This window comes from Halyomorpha halys, unplaced genomic scaffold (assembly GCF_000696795.3).
Source record: "Halyomorpha halys isolate HHAL.00 unplaced genomic scaffold, Hhal_1.1 Scaffold1088.1, whole genome shotgun sequence".
Lineage (NCBI taxonomy): Eukaryota > Metazoa > Arthropoda > Insecta > Hemiptera > Pentatomidae > Halyomorpha > Halyomorpha halys.
Genome location: NW_027107060.1, coordinates 196,881 through 221,611, shown reverse-complemented (window position 1 = coordinate 221,611; position 24,731 = coordinate 196,881). Strand labels below are relative to the sequence as shown.

Sequence of the window (24,731 nt, the reverse complement as noted above, 5' to 3'; positions counted from 1 at the left end):
ATATATAAAAGTAAAGTACAAAACAGTAATACTTTTTCTTATGGTTTCAATTGATAATTATTGACCAACGACATAGAAGAGAAATGAATGTCTTGTATCATGAGCATAAATAAAGTGATGGTATTGCATTTTAGAACTCAAATGAGAACAAATTATTTAAATCAAACTTACCTTAACTGGGTCTTTTGTAAGCTTGACCCATTTACTTGTCATTCTTTCCCTTCTTTCTACATTGTATCCAATGATTGGTGATCCTCCATTACTTATGGGTGGTGTCCATTTCAATGTTATTTGATCTTTGTTTATATCTATAGCTTGAGGTTTGCCAGGTTTTCCAGGTGTATCTGAATTATCAATTAGCAAATTAATTTTTTTAGCTCAATAATAACAATGTAAAGTAAATTATGACAGATTCCTTACCAAATTGATTTTTGGCAACAACTGGCTTAGAAGTCACCAATGGTTCTGAGCGCCCCTGGAGATTTTCAGCCATTACCCGAAATTCATATGTTGTTCCTTCCAGTAATCTTGGAACAGTGGCGTGATTTTGTGATGGATTAATATTACTTAAAGCAGGTACCCAACCTCCTCCATGTGACAAGTCTCTTTTTTCAATAACGTAATTTCTAGAAAAAAAAATTAAATCATAGGCTAGCCACAGTTAGTGGTAATAAAATAAACTAGTTAGAATAACTTCAGTAGTGTACTAACTAATAATGATACATATTTTACTACATACTTCAATTGGCTTCAGCTGAAAATACAAAACACTTCTACAAAGTAACAATTAATATGAAAACTTAAGAATAAACTTCAGAATTCTGTTTCATAAAAGGAAAAGAAGTTATACAATAAATATGTAAATCATAAAAATGATGTATTACACAATTATTAAATTTAGTTGAACATAAATTACTTATACTAGATTATCATTACAAGAATTTAATTATGAAGGGCCTAGTAAAAGTACATGATTTGCAACATTATGATCTGGGAAGTAAGTGTGGTTAACACTCTAAATGTCTTATTTATAGCCTGGTTATTGTTAGATATTGTTTTCTAATTGAAGTAGACCCAGGAATTATATGTGGAACTAAGATTCCCAATCTAACAGAGCACATCAATTTTCTGTGGACTTTTATCTATTAGGTTTTGATTCTTAAAAGAAACCATTTCTAACCATTCCCAAATATATTTTTCATTTAACTTAACTTATTACTTATATAAATAAATGCTATTTTTTTCTAAAGAATCACTACTCACGTAATTTCACTACCACCATTGTCTGCTGGAGGATTCCAAGATAATGTCACACTGGAAGAGGTAATATCTTCATATTCCAGTGGAGCTCTTGGTGGACCAGGTCGATCTGATCAAACAGAATGAAACCAGTTTATAAAAATAAAACAACATTAAATTAAATAAATTGAATAAAATTAAACTTACCCAGAACATTTACTTGCATAGAACCCTCATCTATCCCTGAGCTGTTTCTTAATAATAAGTGGTATAACCCACTATCAGTTCTTTTACAGTTAACAGTATGAACAATCGTATGATAACCAATACAAGATATTGTTGTCCTTGAATCAGTCAATAATTCTTTGCTACCTATTGTCCATACTGCTTCTGGAGCTGGCTCACCAACGAAATCTATAGCTATATGCAAAATGGTGCCAGCTTTTACAACCATATCATTCAAAGGAGTTATAATCTTCGGTGCCACTGTAATATATAGAGTAAAGGCAAAAATTAAATTTTAAAATACAATACATACAGTTTGTATGAGAAAGAACCCAAAGGAATAAATACTTATCAATAGGATTATCAATATATATCAGCATATTTAATAAATGAGGTGTAAATTTTAATATATATTTTAAAACAAAGCATTTATTAGAGTAGATAAATTACTACATAACTACATAAATAAATTAGGCTAAATATAGATACTTTACAAATCATTAACTATGATTAGTTAATCTAACATCTGTTGCTTAAGTATGGTAAACATGATGTTTTTTTTTTTTTTAAATAGTTCATTATGTGTTAATTTATCATCTTTATGTTAAGACTTCGGTATTTTAACTGTATTATATTATTCCATTATTCCATATGGACAACTTTGACAACATTGAAATGGCTCATCTATAATATTTTTTTAATGTAAGATATACTACTGGAAGAAGATAGACTATATGAATTAGATTGGAGGAAGATATACTACCTAATAGTACATGCATATTTTATATTTCTTATAGTAAAAATTATTCTCATAGTATTTCAAAAAGGTACATATTACACGTATAACTCATGATTTGCATTTATATATGCTTATTTACATAAGTTATTTACTACACAAAGAAGGTGAAACAGATGTTTAGGGAGAAGAATAATGAATAAATCTGATTCATAATTATTATAAAGAATTATTCATTACAAAAAATAAAGTTGATAAAGACCAACAGTAACAAAAAATGAAATGAAAATTGCAAATGTGAAATTAATAAAGGAAAAGAAAAGGTGAGTAAATAAAAACATCAACAAATAACATCGACAGAACACTAATATGTTCAGTTACTTTCGTTCATCGATCATAACCAGTTCCGATGAAGTCCGTCAAGAGATTTTTGTATTGTTTGAAAACACACAAGAGATGTGTTTTTTACAAAATGGCCACTATGTCTTAATAAATTTAAAACGGTTTATTTATGTAATTTTCCAACATTTTGTGGTTGTAGAGAATAGGTTTGAATCTACATCATGTTTGTCCCAGAGGCAAGTGACAATATCTGTTAAGTGAAAGTGATCAAAATAGCATTTGGAATACCCATATTCTATCAGACATTGTATTAATATGTTAGGTCATAATTTATTTCTGTAATTTTTTTTTATCAATATATATATATATATATAAGAGTATTTCTTTTGCACTACATTCAAGTCATCAATTATGTGTATCTTGATATATATATTTTTTAATTTGAAAAATAAAAGGAAATAATTTCAAAATGAGAAATAAAAAAAAATCTTTTTATCTGTGAAATATCACTTTATTTAGGTATTTTTTTTTTTTTAAATGGGATTCTAAAATATTTATAGAACTAATCTTTTATAAAATAAAGGAAAGAACTACTAATATTACCAAAATAAATATATTAAAAAAACATCCAATAAAATAAGATTATAACATAATAACATTACTTTGTAATGTTTAGCCTATTTTGGATATAAGGCATTTTCAAACATTCTATTATTGCATTAAGGCATTTTCAAACATTCTATTATGTGATCAAATAATTCTATAATTATTTCATACTTGAAATAATTATAGAATTATATGGAGGTACTTACTGAATTTAAAAAAATAGTTCTTATTTCTTCTTAAAGCTGTTATTTTGTTAGCCATCAGACCAAAATTGTTAAGTTGGTGAATACAAATATTAAAAATGTTTGAATAAATATTAATTAAAAAGAGAATTAAAATTTAAAACAATCAATTCTAAGTTGATATCCAGGCAAAAGTTTATTTGGTGTACATATATTACATTAACAATTGGTTACAATTGAATTATAATTTATTCCTTCATAAGATCCAAACATATTATTCATGATGCTATTAAGAGGTTCATCACAGAGTAATCGTTTTTGTGTCTGTGTGATAAATATGCTCCCTGTATTGTGCTAATTGAGCACCATTGCTCACAACAGCCCATCGAATATGAAAACTGTGAGTAAAATAACTATAATATCAAGTGCAAACAGCCTTTCTGAAGGCCTTGACAACTCCAAGTTTAAAGTTATTTTTTTGGAACATTGGATGCCTAACAATCGACTAACTTAACAGAGCTGAAGTATGTTTTAGAGAAACATAATATTAATGTGATCAGTCTTTGTGAATGTGGAGCTTCGGCAATTGATAGGTTTACTTCTACTACAATAGATTTGTTTCTGTTTATGAAATATTTCTAATAGAAACTTAAGTATTTAAAATAAAATATAATTACAAAAGACTCATTTACATGTTTGGACATATTGACTTGAGCTTCCTCTTCAATACTTTATAATCCTTCTAGGTGTCTGAAAAGATGACCTCAAGACTTTCTACTCTAAAAACTTGGAGTTTTAACAATGGGTAGATTCTCTACAAGGCTGCATCATGCCATTGTAACTTAATTCACATAAGATGTACTTGTTGTATATTTATGTATTATAGATGTAAATTTCAACAAACAAATAAATTAAATAAAAGATTAAAACAATTACCCCTTGAATAAGAATAATGGTGGCCCACTGATGGGTCACTCTGTCCTTTAAGTAAGAATATACATTCATTTTTTAATTTAATGACATAAGATGACTAAATGAAGAATTTAAAATGGTCTATTCATGGTAAGCCATTTAGAGGTGACTACGGAAATGTGAAGTGCAAGTAGTACACATGAACAGGAAACAGGTTTAAAAGTTCTGAAATTTACTTTTCAATCATTCTTTTATCTTATTTTCTAAGTCCTCACGAAGGATTACAACTTAATCAGAAACATTGGCTCACATTAAAACAATATATTACCTCACTGTATGTTTCGTTTCTGATTCTACCTCCAACTGTTTTCCCCTTTGTTTCATTTTCAATTTATATTGATTATAAAATAACTAAAGTAAACCAGCATTAGCAAATGTAGATAATGAACTATGCATGTAACATGTACCCTTTATAAGACACTAAATTTGGCTTGGAAAAATAAAAACCTTAAAACAATTAAGTATCATGAAAAGCTTTCTTATGTATATATTTAGTTTTATAAACTTACAGTATCTTTGTCTTGTGATTATTGATTCAGTTGGTTCACTTGGTAAACTTGGTCCAGCCTTATTTACAGCAATTACACGAAATTCGTATTCATGACCCTTTATCAAATCACCAATGTTGGCCTAAAACATTTAGTAGAAAAAAAAAACTGAAAAAAATAGATCTTCAAGCAAAAAATATATCTACATTACTTTTTAAAATTTTGTATGCCGTGTATAAATTAATAATTTATATAATATAATATATAAATCTCTCATACTCCTGTCACAAATTTGACATTTAAACAACTTGACTGCTGACCACAAGATAACTCTTAGTTAGTATTATTTCTATGACTTATCTCACAGTTTTTGTTTTTACTTAACATATTACCCAATACATACAAACTTCATTGTAGTTATTCAAATATGTTAAGCAAAACAATCATGAGGTAACTCATAGTTGGTATCCTAGGCAATAACACAAACTACAAGTTATCTAGTTGTTGGAAGTCAATAAGTTAAATATATGTTTTCTCATTACGGAAAATGAATGAGCCTTATCAAAATAGAAACTGCAGTTTGAACAATGCTCACAGGATCCCCCCAAATTTAACAAAAAAGTAACTAGCCCATGGAATAAATCATGTTGGATCACAGTGCTGACCACACTTTATCCCCCAGATTAATGTAAGATCAAGAATCAAGCCCATTTACCAAAGTCTTCTTCCAATTCTCGTCATGGGCTATTGTAAAACTGATTTATTTTATCAAGATATTTATTTATTTTTATTTTTATTTGCTCTAGTTTAATTACCTCCCGTAACATTATAATTATATTTATTTCATCACAAAAGTAAGTTTGCTTAAATAAAAATTTCGTTAAGCCACTGAGGTTTAAGAAAGTTCTTTGAAACAAATTATCCGCCATTTACTTATTATTACCTACATAAAAAATGATAGTATGAATATAATTAATTTCAAGGGAGAGAAAGAAAAAAAATACACATCTTGTTCCAGAAGAACCAAGGTTGATTTTTATGATGCTAGTGAACGTTCCAATCCAATGCCAATCAGTGTATACAAAATGGAATTATTGTAGTCAATTAACCTATATAACTATTATAAGAAGAGGCAGTTGAAGCTCCCATAAGGATTTTTAAAAATACAGAGAAGGTTACTCTTGAAAAATGTCCAGAACAAAAACTATGGAAGACGTGTTCTATCATTTACTTATTTTATCTGAACTTGGGTTCTCAAATATGCGAAAATTCTTTCTAATAAGAAATCTCAACTTGATAGTCTCCTAGAAGCATAATTAAAGGAAAACTATTAAGTTGAATTAAGTTAAAATCATAATTATATGAAACAATAAAATTTTATAGCCATAAATATATATTAAATTATAACATTTTAGAGGAAAACTGTTTCCTTTTTTTAAGATTACCTCCATACCACTTAGATTTTAATTTAATTAAAAAGATGTGGTGCCATATTATAGGCTATGTTTTCATTCATATTATGAAAAATCATTGATCAGAAAAAATATGAGCAAATTAGTGGTGAAGAATGAAAAAATATCAACTATCACACAATTATATTTGAAAATGGATATAGGAAACTATGAACTAAAAATTCAATGATTTTGTAGTCATGATGTTTGTTACACTGCCAAATTTTAATAAATCAGCGAATGAAGCGAACTATCAACCCACTTTCTGATTTAGATAAAAATGACCATGATGAAATATTTCCACCTTCCAGGGGTTCCGAGTTAACTGAGGGGTAGATTTAGATAGTCTGCTTATGCAGGAGAAATGTCTAAAGAGGGGGGAGGAATCTTCTTGTTTTATTTCTATCACCATTCAGTATTTCTTGATAATACTGAAAATATGCAAATACTTTTTGAAAAATCAAATGCTGAATTCCTTTCCTACAATAATAATTTCCTGTAAAGGAGAATACAATTCTTTAAATATAAAAAATATACACAATTTTACTTACACTGGTTGTTTTTCCAGGAACACTGACAGCATTCGACCAATATGGACTTCCTTTCTCTTTTTTCTGTACAATATATTCTAATATAGGTGAACCACCATCGGATTTTGGTGCAGTCCATTCAATCTCTACAAAGTTTTCTCCCCAATCAATAATATTTGGTTTTTCTGGGGCTTCTGGTTCATCTACAAACACATTTCTATATAGGAATGTATTATGTGTGTGTGTGTGTGTACATACATATATATGTATGTACGCACATGCACAGAAAAAAAATTTATTCAAATTTTGTGATTTACAAATGTGCATATTTTTGATTACAGTATAAAACAAACTAATTCATATTCATAATAAGAATTAATTATGTGTTTATATGAATATATATTTAATTTTATTAGGCACACTGATCAAAGAAATGTATGTTTGAAAGTCTATTGTAAAGCTTAAGTTGATAATTTTTCAACTTTTACACATATTCTTCATTTTATTTACTCATTACTCAGGGAAAATCAAGTAGAATTGAATCAGGAATGAAAGAATCCTTAAGGTCAAGCTCTCAAAGAAAATACAGTGACACCCCTCTATAATGGCCAGCCATGGGTCTGATGGATTTGTCACCACCAGAAGGTGTCTGCTGAGAAGAAATGTACAAGTTTCACCACGAAACACTTGGCTTTTCCTTTCTCACATGTCAAGTAAGATTTCAATATTTCTTGATATCTTTTGATTTTCAAAACTTACACGTTTTGAGTCTTTCCAATTTTTGCAATAACTTCTTTTTTTCTTTTTTTTTTTTAATTGAAATATACTTTCTTTACTTTTTTCTTTTTAAAAAAAAATCAGTGTCATTGATATGATAACAGTATTGTGGCTTTATGTTTTATTAATTAAAAAAAAAAAACTTAAAAATAGGTACGTCTTTATATTTCTGCATTATATAAGAAATATATATTGAGAGTATGGGGGCCTGAAACTATAACTTTGGAAATTAACTGAGCAAGAACCAATTAACAAGGTAGTATATCTTAAAAAATGGGTATGGTTAGGGCACACTCTCAGAAAATATCATATTAATATAATTCAATAGAGCCTGGACTGGAGCTCCTGCGGGCCAGCAAAGGCAGGAAAAGATGAGAGACTTGCAGGCATCCCATGAAAAAGGAGGCACTAAAAGCAGGTTAGACGTGGTCCACAGTTAAAGAAATTGCAAGAGACAGAGACAGATGATGAAATTTTATGACAGCCCAATGTCTAATCTAAAGCTGTGTTCTAACTGAACAAGCATAGCATAATTGGGTAACAGTGATGGTCACTTAATCAGTTAATATTGTGAGTATCTTTATTAAACTTCAAATGTTCAATTAGGACCCAACAATATCTCCTATATTTGATTTTTTCTTAGTCTGACTTGCTGACCAATACTGTTTCCCAGTACACTAGCTACACTAGTTCAGTTAGGGCATGGTCTAAAGGATTCCAGGGTTTAATCAATTAAGTAATCATGTACATATTTAAATATAAATATGTAACTACTTATATAAACAACTACTAAACTATTAAATATATTTTTCTTAATTTTAAATATTTTGTAAGAATTCATTCAAAGGGGCAAATGTATTTCTTGATGATTAAAACTTGGCTGTGTGCATCTATTAGAGGAATGTCCATTGCAGAGGGGCCTAAATTCCTATACTTCTAGGCCCCAGGACAATTAAAAATTGTCTGTAGGGAGAGGTGTCCATTATGAGTGGTTTCACTGTAACACATTTTGCATCAAGATAAGAAGAGTGGGAGATAATTTCAATATCAAAGGCTACTTGATGCAAAACTAGATGCTTGGTGACATAACAAGCCCTGAACTAACATTGAAAATTAGTGCATGAATTAAAAATATTCCATGTTCAAGATGCAATGGATGATTCAAAATAGGGAATGGCTTTTAAGCATTATTACAAAAAGGAAATTATTGATTTTCTTACCATATTCATTTTGTGCTATTATTGCAGTTAATGTTGCCAATGGATCAGATTCTCCAACAGCATTCACAGCCCTTACTCTAAAATAATACTCTTTTTTGTGGATCAACCTTTCAACTACAAAATTCAAGGCAGGGGACATTCCTGCATCTGACCATGTTCCTCTGGAAGTATCCATCTTTTCAATTATATAATGTAAAATTGGTGAACCACCATCATCATCTGGTGGCTTCCATGAAAGATGTGCGTTTTCTTTAGAAACATCGAATACACTTAAAGGACCCTTAGGTGGTGAAGGTCGATCTATAAAACAGATATAATACAATAGAATTAAAAAAGATAATAAAGAATTGACAAAAAATACTGAGTATATTAAATTAATATGAGTAATAAAAACTGAATGCAAAATGGAACCAAAAATATAAATATATATTAAAAGAAAAATACATTTACAATCTCAGTAGGAAGAATATGAAACCACAAGCATACCATAACAGCAACCTTCAAAGTAATTAAATAGCAGTGTTGCCCACCATACAATAATATAATATAAAAATTAAGTTAATTTAAATGTATGTAATTCAGAAGTGGCAAATAAATTATGAGGAATTACTGTGAACTACAATCAAGACTCTATGACCAAGTATTTAATAACAATTAAAATTTTTTTATTTAATGTTTTTTAATATTAAAATTAATTTTAGATTATACATTTTAAATGTTCCATTTTTTATTTTATTATAGTTTAAACTAGAAATTGAATTTCTAGTATAAATTAGAAATGTTTTCTCTTAGAGTCAGATATTCTGAACTTTTCTTAAAACAATATTAAATATGTATGATTTTCAATTTAATTTTCTATTAATATTAAATAAATGAAATTTTGGAGTAAGATGTTTTAATTATATGATGTTTCCATAGCAGCCAAATAAAAACAGAGTAACAAAACATAATAAAAAAACAACATAAAAAACACATTTTTTATACATTGTGATAGATGACCACATAATATGAAGTCTCACACACACATATCAGTAACATCAGAAGTGGTTAGGCAGCATTGCAATTTTAAATATATGTGGAATAAATTTTATATCAAGTTATGATACATACCAATAACATTTACTTGTGCAGATGCTTTACAAGAGCCTAATTCATTTACTAATGTCACGCTGTAAGCACCAGTATCAGATCTCACTGCAAAAGGAATGTCTAAAATGGCCTCACTGGAAGATGTTGTTATATCGATTCTGCTATCTATGTGCACTTCTTTATTGTTGATAGCCCATTTAGCTTTAGGTATCGGTGACGCTTCGAATGGAATTGTAAAATTAATTCGCTGACCAACCCTGACTGTAATATCTTGCATAGCTAATGGGTCAATATGAGGCTCAACTAAAAAATAAAATGAACAATAAAATTGAAGTGACTATTATTTTAAAAAAATCATTTTTAACTTTTAAAGAAAATTTTTGAATAAGTTATACAAAACCTTGATATTTATCTTTAAAATAGCAATATCTCAGACAGCTATCATATGAAAAAGGTGAAAAATAATTCACCTACCATTTGAAACATAGCAGACGAGTAAATAGTAGTTTTTTAAACTAATCAATGTGCATGAAAAAAGTGATTCTACTATGAGTACATACTATTTCAAAAAACAAAGTAAACACTAATTATTCTTATAGTTATTCAGTTATTTTAAAGTCATTGTTCAGACCAAAATATATGTATGTGGGACTAGATCGCTATGTCAATGGGAGTTTTCCATAAGGAACTATTAATGATGATAGTTCCAAAATGGAAGTAGAATGAACAGCCGATTTGTTCAGTCTTACAATGTCTATACTAATATTATGTAATGGTTGTCTGTTAAAAATCAATTATATATTAATTAAGATGAAAAGAGCTTCTTAAAAATGGAATAATGATTGCAGAATCTACAGAACATTATGAAAACAAAAACGAGATATCCTTAGTACTTGTTTATAATTAAAATTAACTAATGTCAAGCTAAACATTAAAAAGAATACATAAAATTACACAGTGTGGTATAACCAAAATAAATAAATACTCAATAAATACAAATTGTGATATAATATATTATATACCATATTTTGGCTTGATAACAGGATCACTAGGTTCACCAGCACCACCTTTGTTGACTGGTATCACACGGAATTCATAAGCTTCTCCATCTTTCAATCCACCTATTGCACATTCTGTTGTCTTTCCGGGAACTTCACAAACTTTTTCCCAATTGCTGAAAAAATAATATATATACATACATACATATATACATAGAGAGGGTGTGAGGAGGGGGGAGAGAGAGAGAGAGAGAGAGAGAGAGAGAGAGAGAGAGAGAGAGAGATTACTTTTGATTATACAGTAATAGCTAATTTTTAATGATACAACAAATATTTGAATGGAAATAATAGCACAATATAACATGATTTTCTATATTTTGTAATTTTTACATACCCCAAAAGTAATTCTTTGTGCTGGTGTCAGATCTTGTTTTTGTTAAAAATAAATTCCATAAAAGAAACATTTATTAGGGGAAAAGGAAAATTTCTTTTGGTAAGAGAGATTAATTCAATCAATTCCTTCAGAAATAATTTCTTGCAAGTGTTTGAATAGCCCAAATGTGTTCAAAAATATTTGTAGAATTTAAGAATTTTGCTAAGGAAAGACAAGTAAATAACGCAGTCTATTACGCATATTTTGGCATAAGGCTTGATAATGAACTCTGTAGATGAACTGAGGAATGGGGACTGTGGAAAAATCAATGTCTTTTGCAAGTTCAATGGTTTAGAAGGAGCCTAAAATCATGTTAGCGATTGTCATTTTTTTATGGTCATAACACAAATAGTAAGAAGGATATACAATATCTGCTATATCCCATAAATTATCTGTTGCAGGCCGACAGTTTTAATTTATTAAGGAAACGGTGCCAATAATGACATATCTTCTTGGAGACTCATTACGTATCTCCCATTTTAAGGTGAATCATGGAAAAAGTTTTTGGCCATGAGTTTCAAAAGCAAATTTTATTTCACCCAAATCAGAGAGGTTTTGTGATTAGACAACCTGGGTGTCATGAGAATTCATGTGTCATCAAAGCTTTTCTGAAAGATGCTAAGGACAAATAGGAATATGCTGTTGTAGTGTTATTGTATGTGACAGAAGCATTTGACAACATTGGTCATAGTAATATTTTGAGAACTGTGGAAGCCGAGGGTGTTTCAATTGACCAAGGAAAAGTGATAGAAAGTCTCCCATGTAAAAACATCATGAAAGTTAATATCAGTGTCAGCCAAACCAGGCCTATCTAGGTCTTATAAGGAATACTCCTGGAAGGGCCAATTTCGTTGGCTCTTTTTAATTTAAGTATACATCCCTTATACACAGAGCAATTATAAGTTTTCTCATAACCATACCCCTGTTTTCTTTATAGTCTCTATCTTCCCATTACAGATTCTTTACATAGAGTCTGCTTTGAAATAGAAAATAAGGATTCTGATGTACTTCATATTGTTTTTGAGTACTTCCTTTAGGCTGAAAATCTGGGCTCTTTCCTCTTCTGGATTAAGGTTGGTGGTCCCCTAAAATATTTTCATAATAGGGGTATATCCAATTTAGCAGGATATTGATCCTCATTATTGTGAAAGGCTCTCGAGTCTCCTTGACCTGTCAAGGATACTAAATTATGATGACGGATCTTTATGGAAAATTGAATTTTCAAATGATTTTGTTTTTTATATTTTTGTTGGATATTCTGCAAATTGTCAAAACCCATAAATAATTGTTTGAGGTTTGAGCTATTAAAGTTTTGATTTTGACGTGAAATTAAATTGCAATATATTTTAAATAAGGATTAAAAATTGAATAAGTGAATAAGTGAATTAAATTACCCAAAAAGAGGCCTCTTTTCAATTATGTATTCAGTAATGGGTGAACCACCATCTTTTTTGGGAGGAGTCCATTGAATAGTTGCTGACTCTTTTCCATATTCTAAACAGAAATATAATTTAAAGAATAATGATACAATCATAAAGTTATGTATTCAGAATATCAGAAGCAATATAACCTTTAATTACTGGGGTTCCAGGCTTTTCAGGTTTTTTGTAAGGGTCTTTTGCAGTTATCGGTGACTGTCCTGTAAGTGGTAATGATTCACCTATTTTATTTACTGCCTTTATTCTAAAATTGTAATTATGCCCTTCTATAAGATGCTCAACTCTACAAAAAATTCAATAAAATGTAACAAACCATTACAATTTAAAAAAAATTAACATAAACAAGTGAGATTAATGAAATAAATTTTGAACAATGTACCTCAGTTTAGTACTAAAACTGTCACCAACAGGAACCCATCGAAGACTATCGCTGTCCATTTTTTCAACTATATAATGTGTAATATCTGAACCACCATTATCACGTGGTGGTTTCCATTGAAGTAAACATGAATTTTTGGTGATTTCTGAAGGACTTAATGGTCCTTCTGGGGGTTGTGGAACATCTGACAATAAAAATAATGAGTTAATTCATATATTATAATTTTTAACAAATTATAAGCACTGACTACCATACATTTTCTACATTTAGAGATAATAATTGCTTAAAAGAAATAATTTTGCTTATCTAGACATTATAACATATAACATAATAATTATTTTTAACTTATAATACAAACGTATACCTTTATTCTAACATATCTGTGAAAAAATAATAATTGAGTAGGTGGAGAAATACTAGTGTTTGAAGGAAGTGAGATATGGAAATTTATGAATATCATAATCAAAGTGAAAGAAAATGAGAAAGAGCTAGGATCTGCCCATTTTTTGAGGTTATATCACGAAATTTCAGAACTGTTTAAGGATAGTAATTGATTTTCAGATGATATGAGAAATATGGTTTTTCTAGAACTGATGTTGACCGCAAATTACTCCAAGGTTTTTAAAGTTTTTTTTAACATTCAACCTCAGTTCATTGTTTTTATCTCATGCACTAATACTATCAATATCTTATTGATAAAAGGATTAGTAAATTTAGAAGTTATCAATATATAACTAGTTCTGTTTGAGGTGAATGGAATTGGGAATAACATTAATAGAGGTAGAGAAAAGGGCTGGAGAGAGTGAGGAACACCAAGTTTTAATAAAAGGGGAGCAGGAGGAGGTCTAAAATAAGTTCATTTATTATTATATCAGGTATTAACTGACTACAAATTACAAGGTAAAATTTATTCTTAGTCATTTATGCTTTATACCTTATGAATTTTCTTGAAAAAATTAAGATGTGTAAAATAAAAGCTTGAATGATCTAATTACAACAAACATAATTATTACCTAGTACAGTAATGTTTATTGTTACAGTGTCTGTGCCGTTAATATTCTTGACAAACAGAGTGCAAGGACCTGAATCACTGCGTTTGCTATCAATGATTTTCAGTTTAGTTCTATAATCTTCATTTATAACTCTTATTCTTTCATTGCTAATGATTGGATTTCCTTTTATTGTCCATTCTTTAGATGGTGGGGGTTCTCCATAAACTGGTACATCAAAGTCAATGTTTTGTCCAGCTCTCACTTTTACATCCATCATAGCATTTCGATCAATTTTAGGGGCCACTAAAAAAATAAAATAATTAAATATTAATTACTCCAAAAGATTAAATTATGCGTTCAATAATTAATTAATTTTCAATGATAAACTAAACATTGTAATTATAATTTTCATAAAACTTCGTTTTTGTCAATTGTGAATTTAATAATGCTTGTTCATTTATTTACAAAAACACATTTCACCAGAGTGGGGTCATTATTTCCGGTTTATACAGAAAACAAAACATATTTTGGGGCTTATAGTGATGTTTTCTTATTCACTATAAGCCCTTATGAACTTAAATATGTTCAATTGAAACTATTTAAGATGGAACATAATCAATAGTGGGTATACAATATAATTTTTCAAGTTCAGTGGTTTTCTATTTAATGGTTCAGTTGACTACTTGTGTTATGTTTTGACTTAATATGGCTAAAAAAACATAAGTACTCAATTTATTTATACTTAGGCCGATATTTTTTGGTACAACTGATGACAAAATTTCCTATTACAGATTAAAAATAAAGCTTCAGAGATAAATTAAAACAAAGGGTCACCTATAGGGTGCATTGGTCACTAGGACAACCTTGTGTCACTAAAACTACTATTCATTAAATCAAATTCTATAGTACCTGTTGACTAACGATTTTGTATAAAAATTATCTTGTTTATAAAAGAAATTGTGATAAATAGAATAATACATTTCTCATTAAAATGTAACCATTAAAAAAAAAAATCAATAGAAAAGAATTGAAAACATTTGAAGATAAAATGAAGGTCCATTCATGCAAACGAATCCGTAGGGTTTATGACGGATCACAATTCAAGAGATACTGCCAAAAATCCACATTTAATTTCCAAAGCTCAGAATATAAAAAATATCCAGAATTCTGCAGTGAATTGATATGAAAAGATTGCCTACAGTATATTATGGTGCAAAAATGTCATGAAAATTTTAAAACACAAAAGCTAAAAAAAAAAAAGCTAACATGTCTATCTATCTTTCTGCACTAAATTCATATGAGTATGTTAGTAATTAAAGAAATTACATTAAAAAAATAACTAAGTCACAAGTCATTTAAAAATCCAAAAATTAAAATGAAATTATATGATTATCTAAGTAAAAGATTAAGGATTACATACTATTTTTGGCTCTTGCTATAATGGATTGACTAGGGCTACTTGGTTCACTTGGTCCTGCTTTATTTACAGCTCTTATTCTGAATTCATATTCACTTCCTTCAATCAGTCCTGGTGCAATTCCTGAAGTTTTATCCCCAGGTACTTCAGCACAAGGCTCCCAGTTATTGCTGTAATTAAAATTAAATGAGAAATTTAAATTAATTTAATATGCATAACTTTGCAGAATATATTTTAAATTTCATATTTATTAAATCAAGAGAGCTAAATATATATTAACACAACATTTTGAATTTTATAGGTTTTTTAATATGAATATTTATTGTCATTAATTTTTTATCATTTAATGTAAGAATCCTCCTTCATTATAGGTCACAAAATGAAATTTAAATTATAATTACAAGATATAGGAGATTTAAAAAATAATTAACAGAAATTAGTATTCCAGGCACAAGCCTTAATTACACAAGATATGACAAATAAAATGATGATGATGAAGATGTGACAAATAAACATGCATATTTACCTTAAATCAACAAAATTATTTATTGATAAATAAATATAAATCTCGTTTAGAACATATTTTTATAAAATTGGAATATTTAACACTTTTAGTGCCAATCAAAAGAATAGTATGACTAAAAATGATATATCCTTGCTCAGAACTAAAAGAGTTAATTAATGTTTTGAAGTAAGTACTATAAAAAGTATTAGCATAGATAAACATTAACTCTACCATCCTTAATTTTACGGAGAGAAATTGAATTTAAAAGTTTTCTAAATATTAGTCAATAAATTGTAATTTAACAACTTATGAAATTTAAATAGAAAAAACAAACCTAAATTTTTCTTTCTTTTCAATTATATAACCAGTGATAGGAGATCCTCCATCTGACTCTGGTTTTTCCCATTCAAGTTCTACAAAGTTCTTATCATAATCTTTTATGATGGGTGTACCAGGTTTACTTGGTTCATCTATAGAAATAAATATGATATTAATAGATCAATTGATAAATTTATCAAGCATTTTAACTAATATATTTTGACAAACCAAATGGATTCTTAGCTTCAATTGCTTGCTGTGTGGTTAATGGTTCAGATTTCCCTTGCTTATTCACTGCCCTCACTCTGAATTTGTATTTATGTCTAGGTTGAAGACCTGTAACTTCCAATGAAGTTTCTCTGCCTGAGGTTTCTCCAGCTGGAACCCAGCGTCCTGTAACAACATTGGCTGTGATTATAAATTTTGTTAACTTTTATAATTAATAATTAGTTTTAGTTTTGATACCATTTACACATCATGAGCACATCAATTCACTTTTAAATGCCAGAAAATAAAGAGCTGAAAGGGAAAAACATCATTCAGTACTCAATTAGATTCATTATCTGTTTGAAGAGTATGTGTTGTAACCACTCAATACAAACATTCCTCAAATTTAACTACTATTTGTAATAAGTATATTTATCTTAATACTTTATAAGTACAAAATTATAAATTTATACCCAAGTAATAAATACTTCTCCATTTCTTTTCTTACTAGGCATGTCATTAATCCAATTTTTGAAAGATATTTATTGTTTATCTTCATTTCTGGATCTAAAGTTAGCTTTTGGTTCCAATTGATCAAACAAATTCCAATGAATACTCCCTAAAGTAATAAATTCCATAAAATTACTTAAATATTAATGATTGCCGTACTATCTTTACTTACATAAAAAAAATAAAAGTAGTAATAATTGACAACCACCACTCTTTTCATCCATCATTCCTCAATTCATTCCTAGCCCACAAGATTTCAGCCTTCTAACTTGTATGCCCTTAACATAAATCTATATTATTTTAATACTCATTTTGTATCCACTCAACCATCTTCTGAAATTCTCTATCTCCTAAAATCCAGAATCCCCCTTTCCTATGTGAATTTAAAACCTTCCTATTCAAATTAGGACAGATGCAGGCTAAATATGGTATTATGTTATTAGATTTTAGTTTTACTACTTAGAATTATTTGAATAAGGATTTGTATCTATCTCATCTATAAATTTTCATACAGATCTGTAATGTATGAATCTCAAGATTTTTTTACTTCTGATTACTATTTTTATAGATGGATATAATTTTTTTCTCATATAAAAATGTGTGTTTTTATGTAGATATATGAATTTATACTTCAATATGTATGCATATATTTTCTAGTTCCATCAATTCGTTGAGAATTATTATATTTCTTATTTATCAGGCGTTATTTATTTTATTTACAAATCATTTTTTCTTTATAAACTGTTGATTTAAAATGTTCATTATATTGTTTTTTTATCCAGAGGTAAATATAATTCTGTTCAGTATCTTGATATTCTTAGGGGAGATAGTGTTTCAGAATAAAGTTCTCCTTCTATTCTATTATAGAAAGTTCTCTACGATTCTCTTTTATATTCTATCTATTCTAACAGCGATGTGATAATCACTTCTCTGAAACATTACATTACTTTTTGAATTCTAGGACAAAATTTCTATAAAGACCTATTTATTGAATGATCGCTAAGTATATCTAATTGGCACTACAACCTAGGGCGTGGGTCTTGGTATCCTCTAGAAGCTTCCCTTATCCAGCACTATCCATTGCTAACACCTTTCAGTTTGGTAAGTTGAAAAGGATCCTTTAGTCATCTACCCTTATATCTATCCATCTTAGTCTGGTTCCAACCTCCTTTTGGTTCATTCATTCCTATACTCAAGAACATCACTAAGAATTTCTCCTTTATCCTTCAAATAACATGTCCAGCCCTACCTAACCTTCTCACTATAAAAAGGTTAGAATATGACAGCAATGGATACTAAGTCTGACAATATTATTATTATTTGGGTGTAGTCTAATAGATTTTTTTTTCACGACATGCAATTTAAGTCATCATATGAATACAACTATCCTAAGTATAAATTGATTACCTGTTGCTTCATCAAGTTTTTCTACTACATAATTTTCAATTGGACAGCCACCATCATCATCTGGTGGTAACCATGAAAGTTTGCATCCCTCAGAATGAACTTCTGAAACTTTGAGGGGACCATTTGGTGCACCAGGTTTGTCTAAAATTATAAAAGTATCATTAATAAAATAACCATTAAATTTAGCACACTATGATACATTTATATAAACATCTCTTGATATAATTTAACATATAGATTGTAGAACGCTATTGAAGGTAGCGGTCACTACATTCTTAAGTAGTGGCATTTCATGAATACCCAGCACAGTGAATATTCAATCTTCATAAATTAGGCCAGACAATGAGATGTGAATTTATTTTTAAAATGAACCATTATTGTTTAACGTCAAAAAAGGAAATATAATTACTTTTTATATTTGTGAGACAAACTAGCGTATAACACAAGGTAATATTACCACCTTAATATTCTCAGAAGTTTTATAAATATGAGAGATTAGTTAAAATAAATATTTATAAATAAATGTTATGTACTATTTGGTCGTTAAAAAAATAAAGAAAGAATTTTTAACATCTAAAGATGAATCAGGCTGCTGTTATATGATATATTCATTATTATTTTAATTTTATAATATATTTTTTATTTATTTTATGAATAATTTTGTAAAAGTAATAGCATAGGTACTTATAAGATTTTTATTTTTTAAAATTATTTTTATAAATGTATACCGTTTTGTTTAATTAATTTGTTGCAAAACATAAGTGACACCAGGAGAGAAGGGCATCGGTTAGCAATCTAATCTAGCATTCATAAAGAATCACAGCTTCAGACACTATCTACATTTTTGCAGCTAGAGATCCTAAAGAGAAATTTTGATAAATTGAAAAACAATTTATGGATTCTTAATATGACTAAAAAATAAAAAAATTAAACTGTCACCTATTGGTTTAATTTTCAAATATGCAGATATAATGTAGTATAGGTTATTGAAGAGTTTTGGGAAATTAATTGAAAATCGAGGACCACTTTTACTGAATATTCGACAAATGTTTTCATCAGGTTAAACTATTTAAATATTAATAGTGAAAATAACCAAACACAACATATTTTTTATTACTTTACTTCTCCACATAATTAGTAAAATTTTATCAATGATTAATTAAAACTTAATTAATTAATTAAGAACTTTAAATAATTCAAGTAAATCTAAAAAAAAAAAAATATTCAAACAGTTATTTGTTAAACATAAAACAAAATTATATTACCTAGGACTGTGACTTTAACTTCAGCAATATCTTTTCCATTAATATTTTCTGCAATGATTTTATATTTTCCTGAATCTTTCCTAGTGGCCATACGAACACTAATTTTAGTGCCATAATCAAAGTGAGAAACTTTAAGATTGCCTCTTGAAACTATTTCTAGTGTACCATGAAGCCATGATGTTGTAGGCATAGGTTCACCACTAACTTTTACATTAAATTTAAATGCCTGCCCAGCTTTTATTGTTATATCATCTAATGTTGAACGATCTATTTTTGGAGCCAAATTTCTTGGTTTTGTTATGATAATAGGAGTTGGATCGCTAGCTTCACCAGGTCCTGCAGCATTAACAGCTCTGACTTGAAACTGGTATGATTCTCCTTCGATGAGATCAGGTACAGTGGCAGAAGTTTGAGATGCAGGAACAACAAGGGCCTTTTCCCAATTTCCATATTTATCTTTTTTCTCAATAATGTATTCAGTTACTGGAGATCCTCCATCTTTTACTGGAGGAGCCCATTTAAGGTCAACATGATCTTTATCCCAGTCTGTTGCTTCCAAATCTTGTGGTTTGCTCGGCTCATCTAAAAATGTAAGTAAACATAATATATTCTGATATGATCCACCAATAATGGAAAATATTTTGATTAATTAATAAAAACAATAAAACTAATATTTGAATTAATTAAAAACATAAACCCCTCTCCCCAAAAGAGCTGATTTAATAATAAGAAACTGATAAAAGGCCTATAAAAAATGTGTAAACCAAGTTTGATCAAGCTATGCTGTTGTTTTAAAGTGCTGATGAACCCTATCTTTTGATGTTATCTATTTAGCTGATTTCCCAAAGAGGAATTTTCATTACAGTAATAAGACACATGAGGGGAGATCAGCCAATTTGGTATGTAGAGCTACAGAACACTACTCCTTTACCTCCATATATTATTACTGAATTACCTAGAAAACAGTTATTAGGTCCATAAGAAGCATGAGTTCAAAATTTCATTGAAATCGGATGATTTAATCCAAAGTGCTGATGAAATCTCCTACCCCCAAAGAGTTCAGCTGATTTACCACACTGTAAATATCAATCAGGCTAAAAAACCAAAACATAATTTCCAATTAAATTGGTCAAATTGTTCTAAATGCATATGTTTCCATCCCCTCCATAACTAGGAGAAATATCTGGAGGTTGATTCACTGTAACCAAAATTTTTATTGACCAAACACTTGTTTCAAGTTTTGTACAATAAGAAACTTTTTTTTTTTTATTGACCCCCTTCCTAGTCATTTCTGACATATGGTGGGAAGGGGAGCTATCTATAGGTTAACCCTCTATTCTAACCAACATGGGGGGGTCAAATTTTAATTTCATGGGACTACCACAGAAATAAAAGTCACCCTCCCAGGCCGGATTGACCCGGTGCTGCTGCAGTCACGAGCCAGTCAAAGTTAGTGCTTCAACTTGCTTGGCTACGATTGGCCCTTCTGATACCAAACTTGTCCACCCATTTAAATTGAAGTGTTTTGTTTCTCATGTGAATATTTCATTAGAGAAGTTTTTATCAACTTCCTCCCAATAAACACATCCTATGTTAATACAATATATATGTGTTTATGTATTTATGTATGTATATTTGTATAAATTTGAGACATTATTTAGGAATTTCGTTTATCTTCAGTATAAATGTTTAAATAAATAATACTTGCCATATGGATTCTTAGCAATAATTGATGTGTCGGTTTCTAATGGCTCTGATTCACCTTCAGAATTTACAGCAAAAACTCTAAAAGAATATTCATTTCCAGGAGTGAGGCCAGTAACATCCAAATCTGCAATATTATAATAATTAAAGAGAGACCTCACATATAGTTTTTTAAGCAAAAACAATCTTGTTCTTAATTATAAAAACAATTACAATGACAAATTTAATTATAGTTAAGATAGCATGCGTGACAAATCTTATATGTTGAAATAAATATATTTTTACTATGATAGATGTAGAGAATAAGGTAATAATAAATGATATAAGGAAGAAATACAAGTAACATCAATACTAATAACTTAAAACTAGCTAATAACATAACTTTAAAAAACAAAGTAAAGTTTGAGTTTTAATGATTTTTAATTTTAAAGCTAATTAATTATGAAATGCATATGGATACTATATGATATTGCTAGGAAGTAAAACTGACTTGGTTCTGTAGAACGCCCACAAGGAACCCATGTTCCTTTACTATGATCATATTTCTCAACAGCATAATATTCAATAGGAGTTCCACCATCATCTTTTGGCCTCTTCCATTTCAGATGACAGCCATCTTTATGTATATCTGATACCTGGTATCAATATATATATTGTTTTAAATAAATTTTATAAATATTAATATCTTAAAGTTAGTGGCTAATTTTCTTATCAAGAATATTTCGAATTTGATAATTTTATTTGTAAAAAGAATGTGTTATAACTATTTAAAATGAAATATTTTCAACATTTAAACAATTTCTGAGACTAACATGATGTTTAAAAACAAGATTACCCTATTAGAGTAATCTATGAGTACCTCAAATTCAATTTTTTTTTAAAACCTGAAATTGTATACTATCACCACTCCTGATTGCAAAGTGTTTATAACTCAAAGGAGTTCATATTTAACCTTACAATTATAAATTTAAATTTTAGGTTTTGTAATTTATAAGACAAACAGATTTGGTTTTACAGCTTACTGAAAAAATAAATTTTTGACTGTAAACTTTCTTCTGAAAGATGAGAGACACAACTACCACTATTTTTATGAATATTATCTTATATTTAAACTAGTGTTTGTTGCGCTTGGAGTAATATTCATATACATTTTTCTTCATTCCATTATTTTTAATTGGATTTTATTTAAGTTTCATAGATCTATATAAGAGAGGAATTAGTTTCTGAGTGAGGATATTGACCTGGCTCATGCTTAAAAAAATTGGGTATGAAAAATCAGTGGTGTGAGCATATTGTTCATGGTGTGATGATAAAGATAAAATTTTTTGTTGTAACATTATTTTTTTAATCATAAGAAGTAAACATTTTTTTTTTTTAACGACAATGCTTACATAAAACACTCATTTCTCCATTCATGTTCATATTATCATTCAATTATACTATCCTAAACCAATTTTTTGCTTTCTGATTTGAACTTGTATGAAAAAATTGATGTCAGAGAAATAATCATGCACAACCAATCATGTCTCACGGAAGGGTACGACCAGTACCGGGTTAAGGTATCACATTATTTCTCATTATTACCTTGACAATTTACTAATTTTAATGGTGGAAAAAAAATTAATAGGATTTAAAGAAACAGAATATTGTTATTGACAATTTTTTATTGAAATTTAAGTTGATGGGTAATTTTAATTATAATGAAACAATTTAACCAACTTAGCATTTCCTTTGATGAACTATTAAAATCATTTGCCAAATTAAATAAATAGCTATGATTCCGGTTTAATTAAAAATCAAACATAATCAATTAAGCCTGCTTCCATATCAGCGAGTTTTTTTTTGCAAAAGTCAGCTGTTGTGCAAAGAAATTCAGCATGATGTTCATCAAGATTTTCAAGAGGAAACCATGTTTTTAGATAAATGAACAATTCACAGGTAGATCTTTAGTAAAATATGCGAAATATTTTGTAGTTGCCAGTTAATGTGTTAATTTCCAACATAAGCAGCAGATTTAAACTTTAAGACAGAACTTTCTATGATAAAATATACCTGTAATGGACCTTGAGGCTGCGAAGGCTTATCAGTTACCACTACTTGGATAGTGACTTGATCTTTTCCAGAGCTATTAGTTGCTGTAACAACATATTCTCCAGAATCATTTCTTGATACTGGTCTTATAGTAAGCTTTGTATAATAATCTACATTTTCAATTGTAACAGTCTTGCTGTTCCTAAAAACATTCCAAATTTGCTGTACAGATAATTTTAAAAAGTAAATATTTAATATTAAAATTATTGGAGTTTTACTATAAATAAGTATTTCAAAACAACTCAGATGATTTGAGACATAGCTAAGGTATTAAAAACATCAGTCAATTAAAACCTAAAATAAAAAAGTTTTAAAAGTCAATTTAACATAATTGAGAAATTTTTAAATTAATTTTGATGAGAATCACATAACTTGTCTATAATCAAATCAGCTATAACATTTTGTAAAGTAGTTTATTTACTTCACTAACTAAATAACTATTTAATAATATAAATATTTTAATTAAAATTTACTTGATTGGATTCAGAGAACATCTCCACTCAACTGTTGGAGGTGGTTCACCAATGATATTCGCATCAAATTTGAGCAAAGAACCAGCGGAGAGGGTAATATCCTTTAGATTTCTTCTATCTATTCTAGGAGCAACTGTAACAAGTTTAAATTGATGATTTAATGTGTTACTACTACTACAAATAAAATTGTAGGCATGCATTTGTATACGGGTCATTCTTTGAAAAGATGTATTTTTTTCTTTTTTTTATTATAAAAGGTTCTTCTGGTTTTTATTAAACTAAATTTAGGGGATTGTGATAAAAATAATATTCACAGCAGAGCAGGACTAATGTTAGATCATTTAAAATAGAGCTATGAAATTTGGATAAGGCAAATAATGAGAACTCATCCATATTATTGAACTTTCCATGCAACTTCTTGTTGGAATTATGAATTTTAAAGACAGAATAAGTTAGTAGAAATATGTCAAATAGATTCATGTTAAAGGATTAGAACATAAACAAACATAATTTAATTTAGGAACAATAATTTTATGTATGTCCTAAATACTTCATGAAAGTAGATTAAGATTTTTTGAGGTTGTTTAGTATTTAAACAAGGTAAAAATTAAAAATATCTATTGAATTTCAACATGTTTATTTTTTATTATCCCACTCCTTGAGTGGAGTAATAAATAAATTGATAAAATTTATTAAAAACAATATTTTTTTCTTGTTTATGTACTCAAAACAAAAA

General features: G+C 28.6%; 1 protein-coding gene across 1 annotated transcript in view; it reads right to left on the bottom strand.

The window, feature by feature from the left end:
- The window catches only part of bent (projectin protein bent), a gene marked incomplete in the record, with an annotated part of 246,334 nt that overhangs the window by 40,253 nt on the left and 181,350 nt on the right, over nt 1–24,731 (bottom strand). The window contains 22 exon segments of the mRNA XM_067045412.1: nt 172–344; nt 421–626; nt 1,264–1,369; nt 1,447–1,725; nt 4,812–4,932; nt 6,793–6,974; nt 8,769–9,068; nt 9,879–10,160; nt 10,880–11,031; nt 12,683–12,782; nt 12,859–13,010; nt 13,107–13,290; nt 14,120–14,401; nt 15,519–15,685; nt 16,355–16,490; nt 16,567–16,731; nt 18,463–18,603; nt 19,728–20,309; nt 21,436–21,558; nt 21,922–22,066; nt 23,484–23,664; nt 23,996–24,128. Coding sequence (XP_066901513.1) covers nt 172–344; nt 421–626; nt 1,264–1,369; nt 1,447–1,725; nt 4,812–4,932; nt 6,793–6,974; nt 8,769–9,068; nt 9,879–10,160; nt 10,880–11,031; nt 12,683–12,782; nt 12,859–13,010; nt 13,107–13,290; nt 14,120–14,401; nt 15,519–15,685; nt 16,355–16,490; nt 16,567–16,731; nt 18,463–18,603; nt 19,728–20,309; nt 21,436–21,558; nt 21,922–22,066; nt 23,484–23,664; nt 23,996–24,128 — 4,292 coding nt within the window.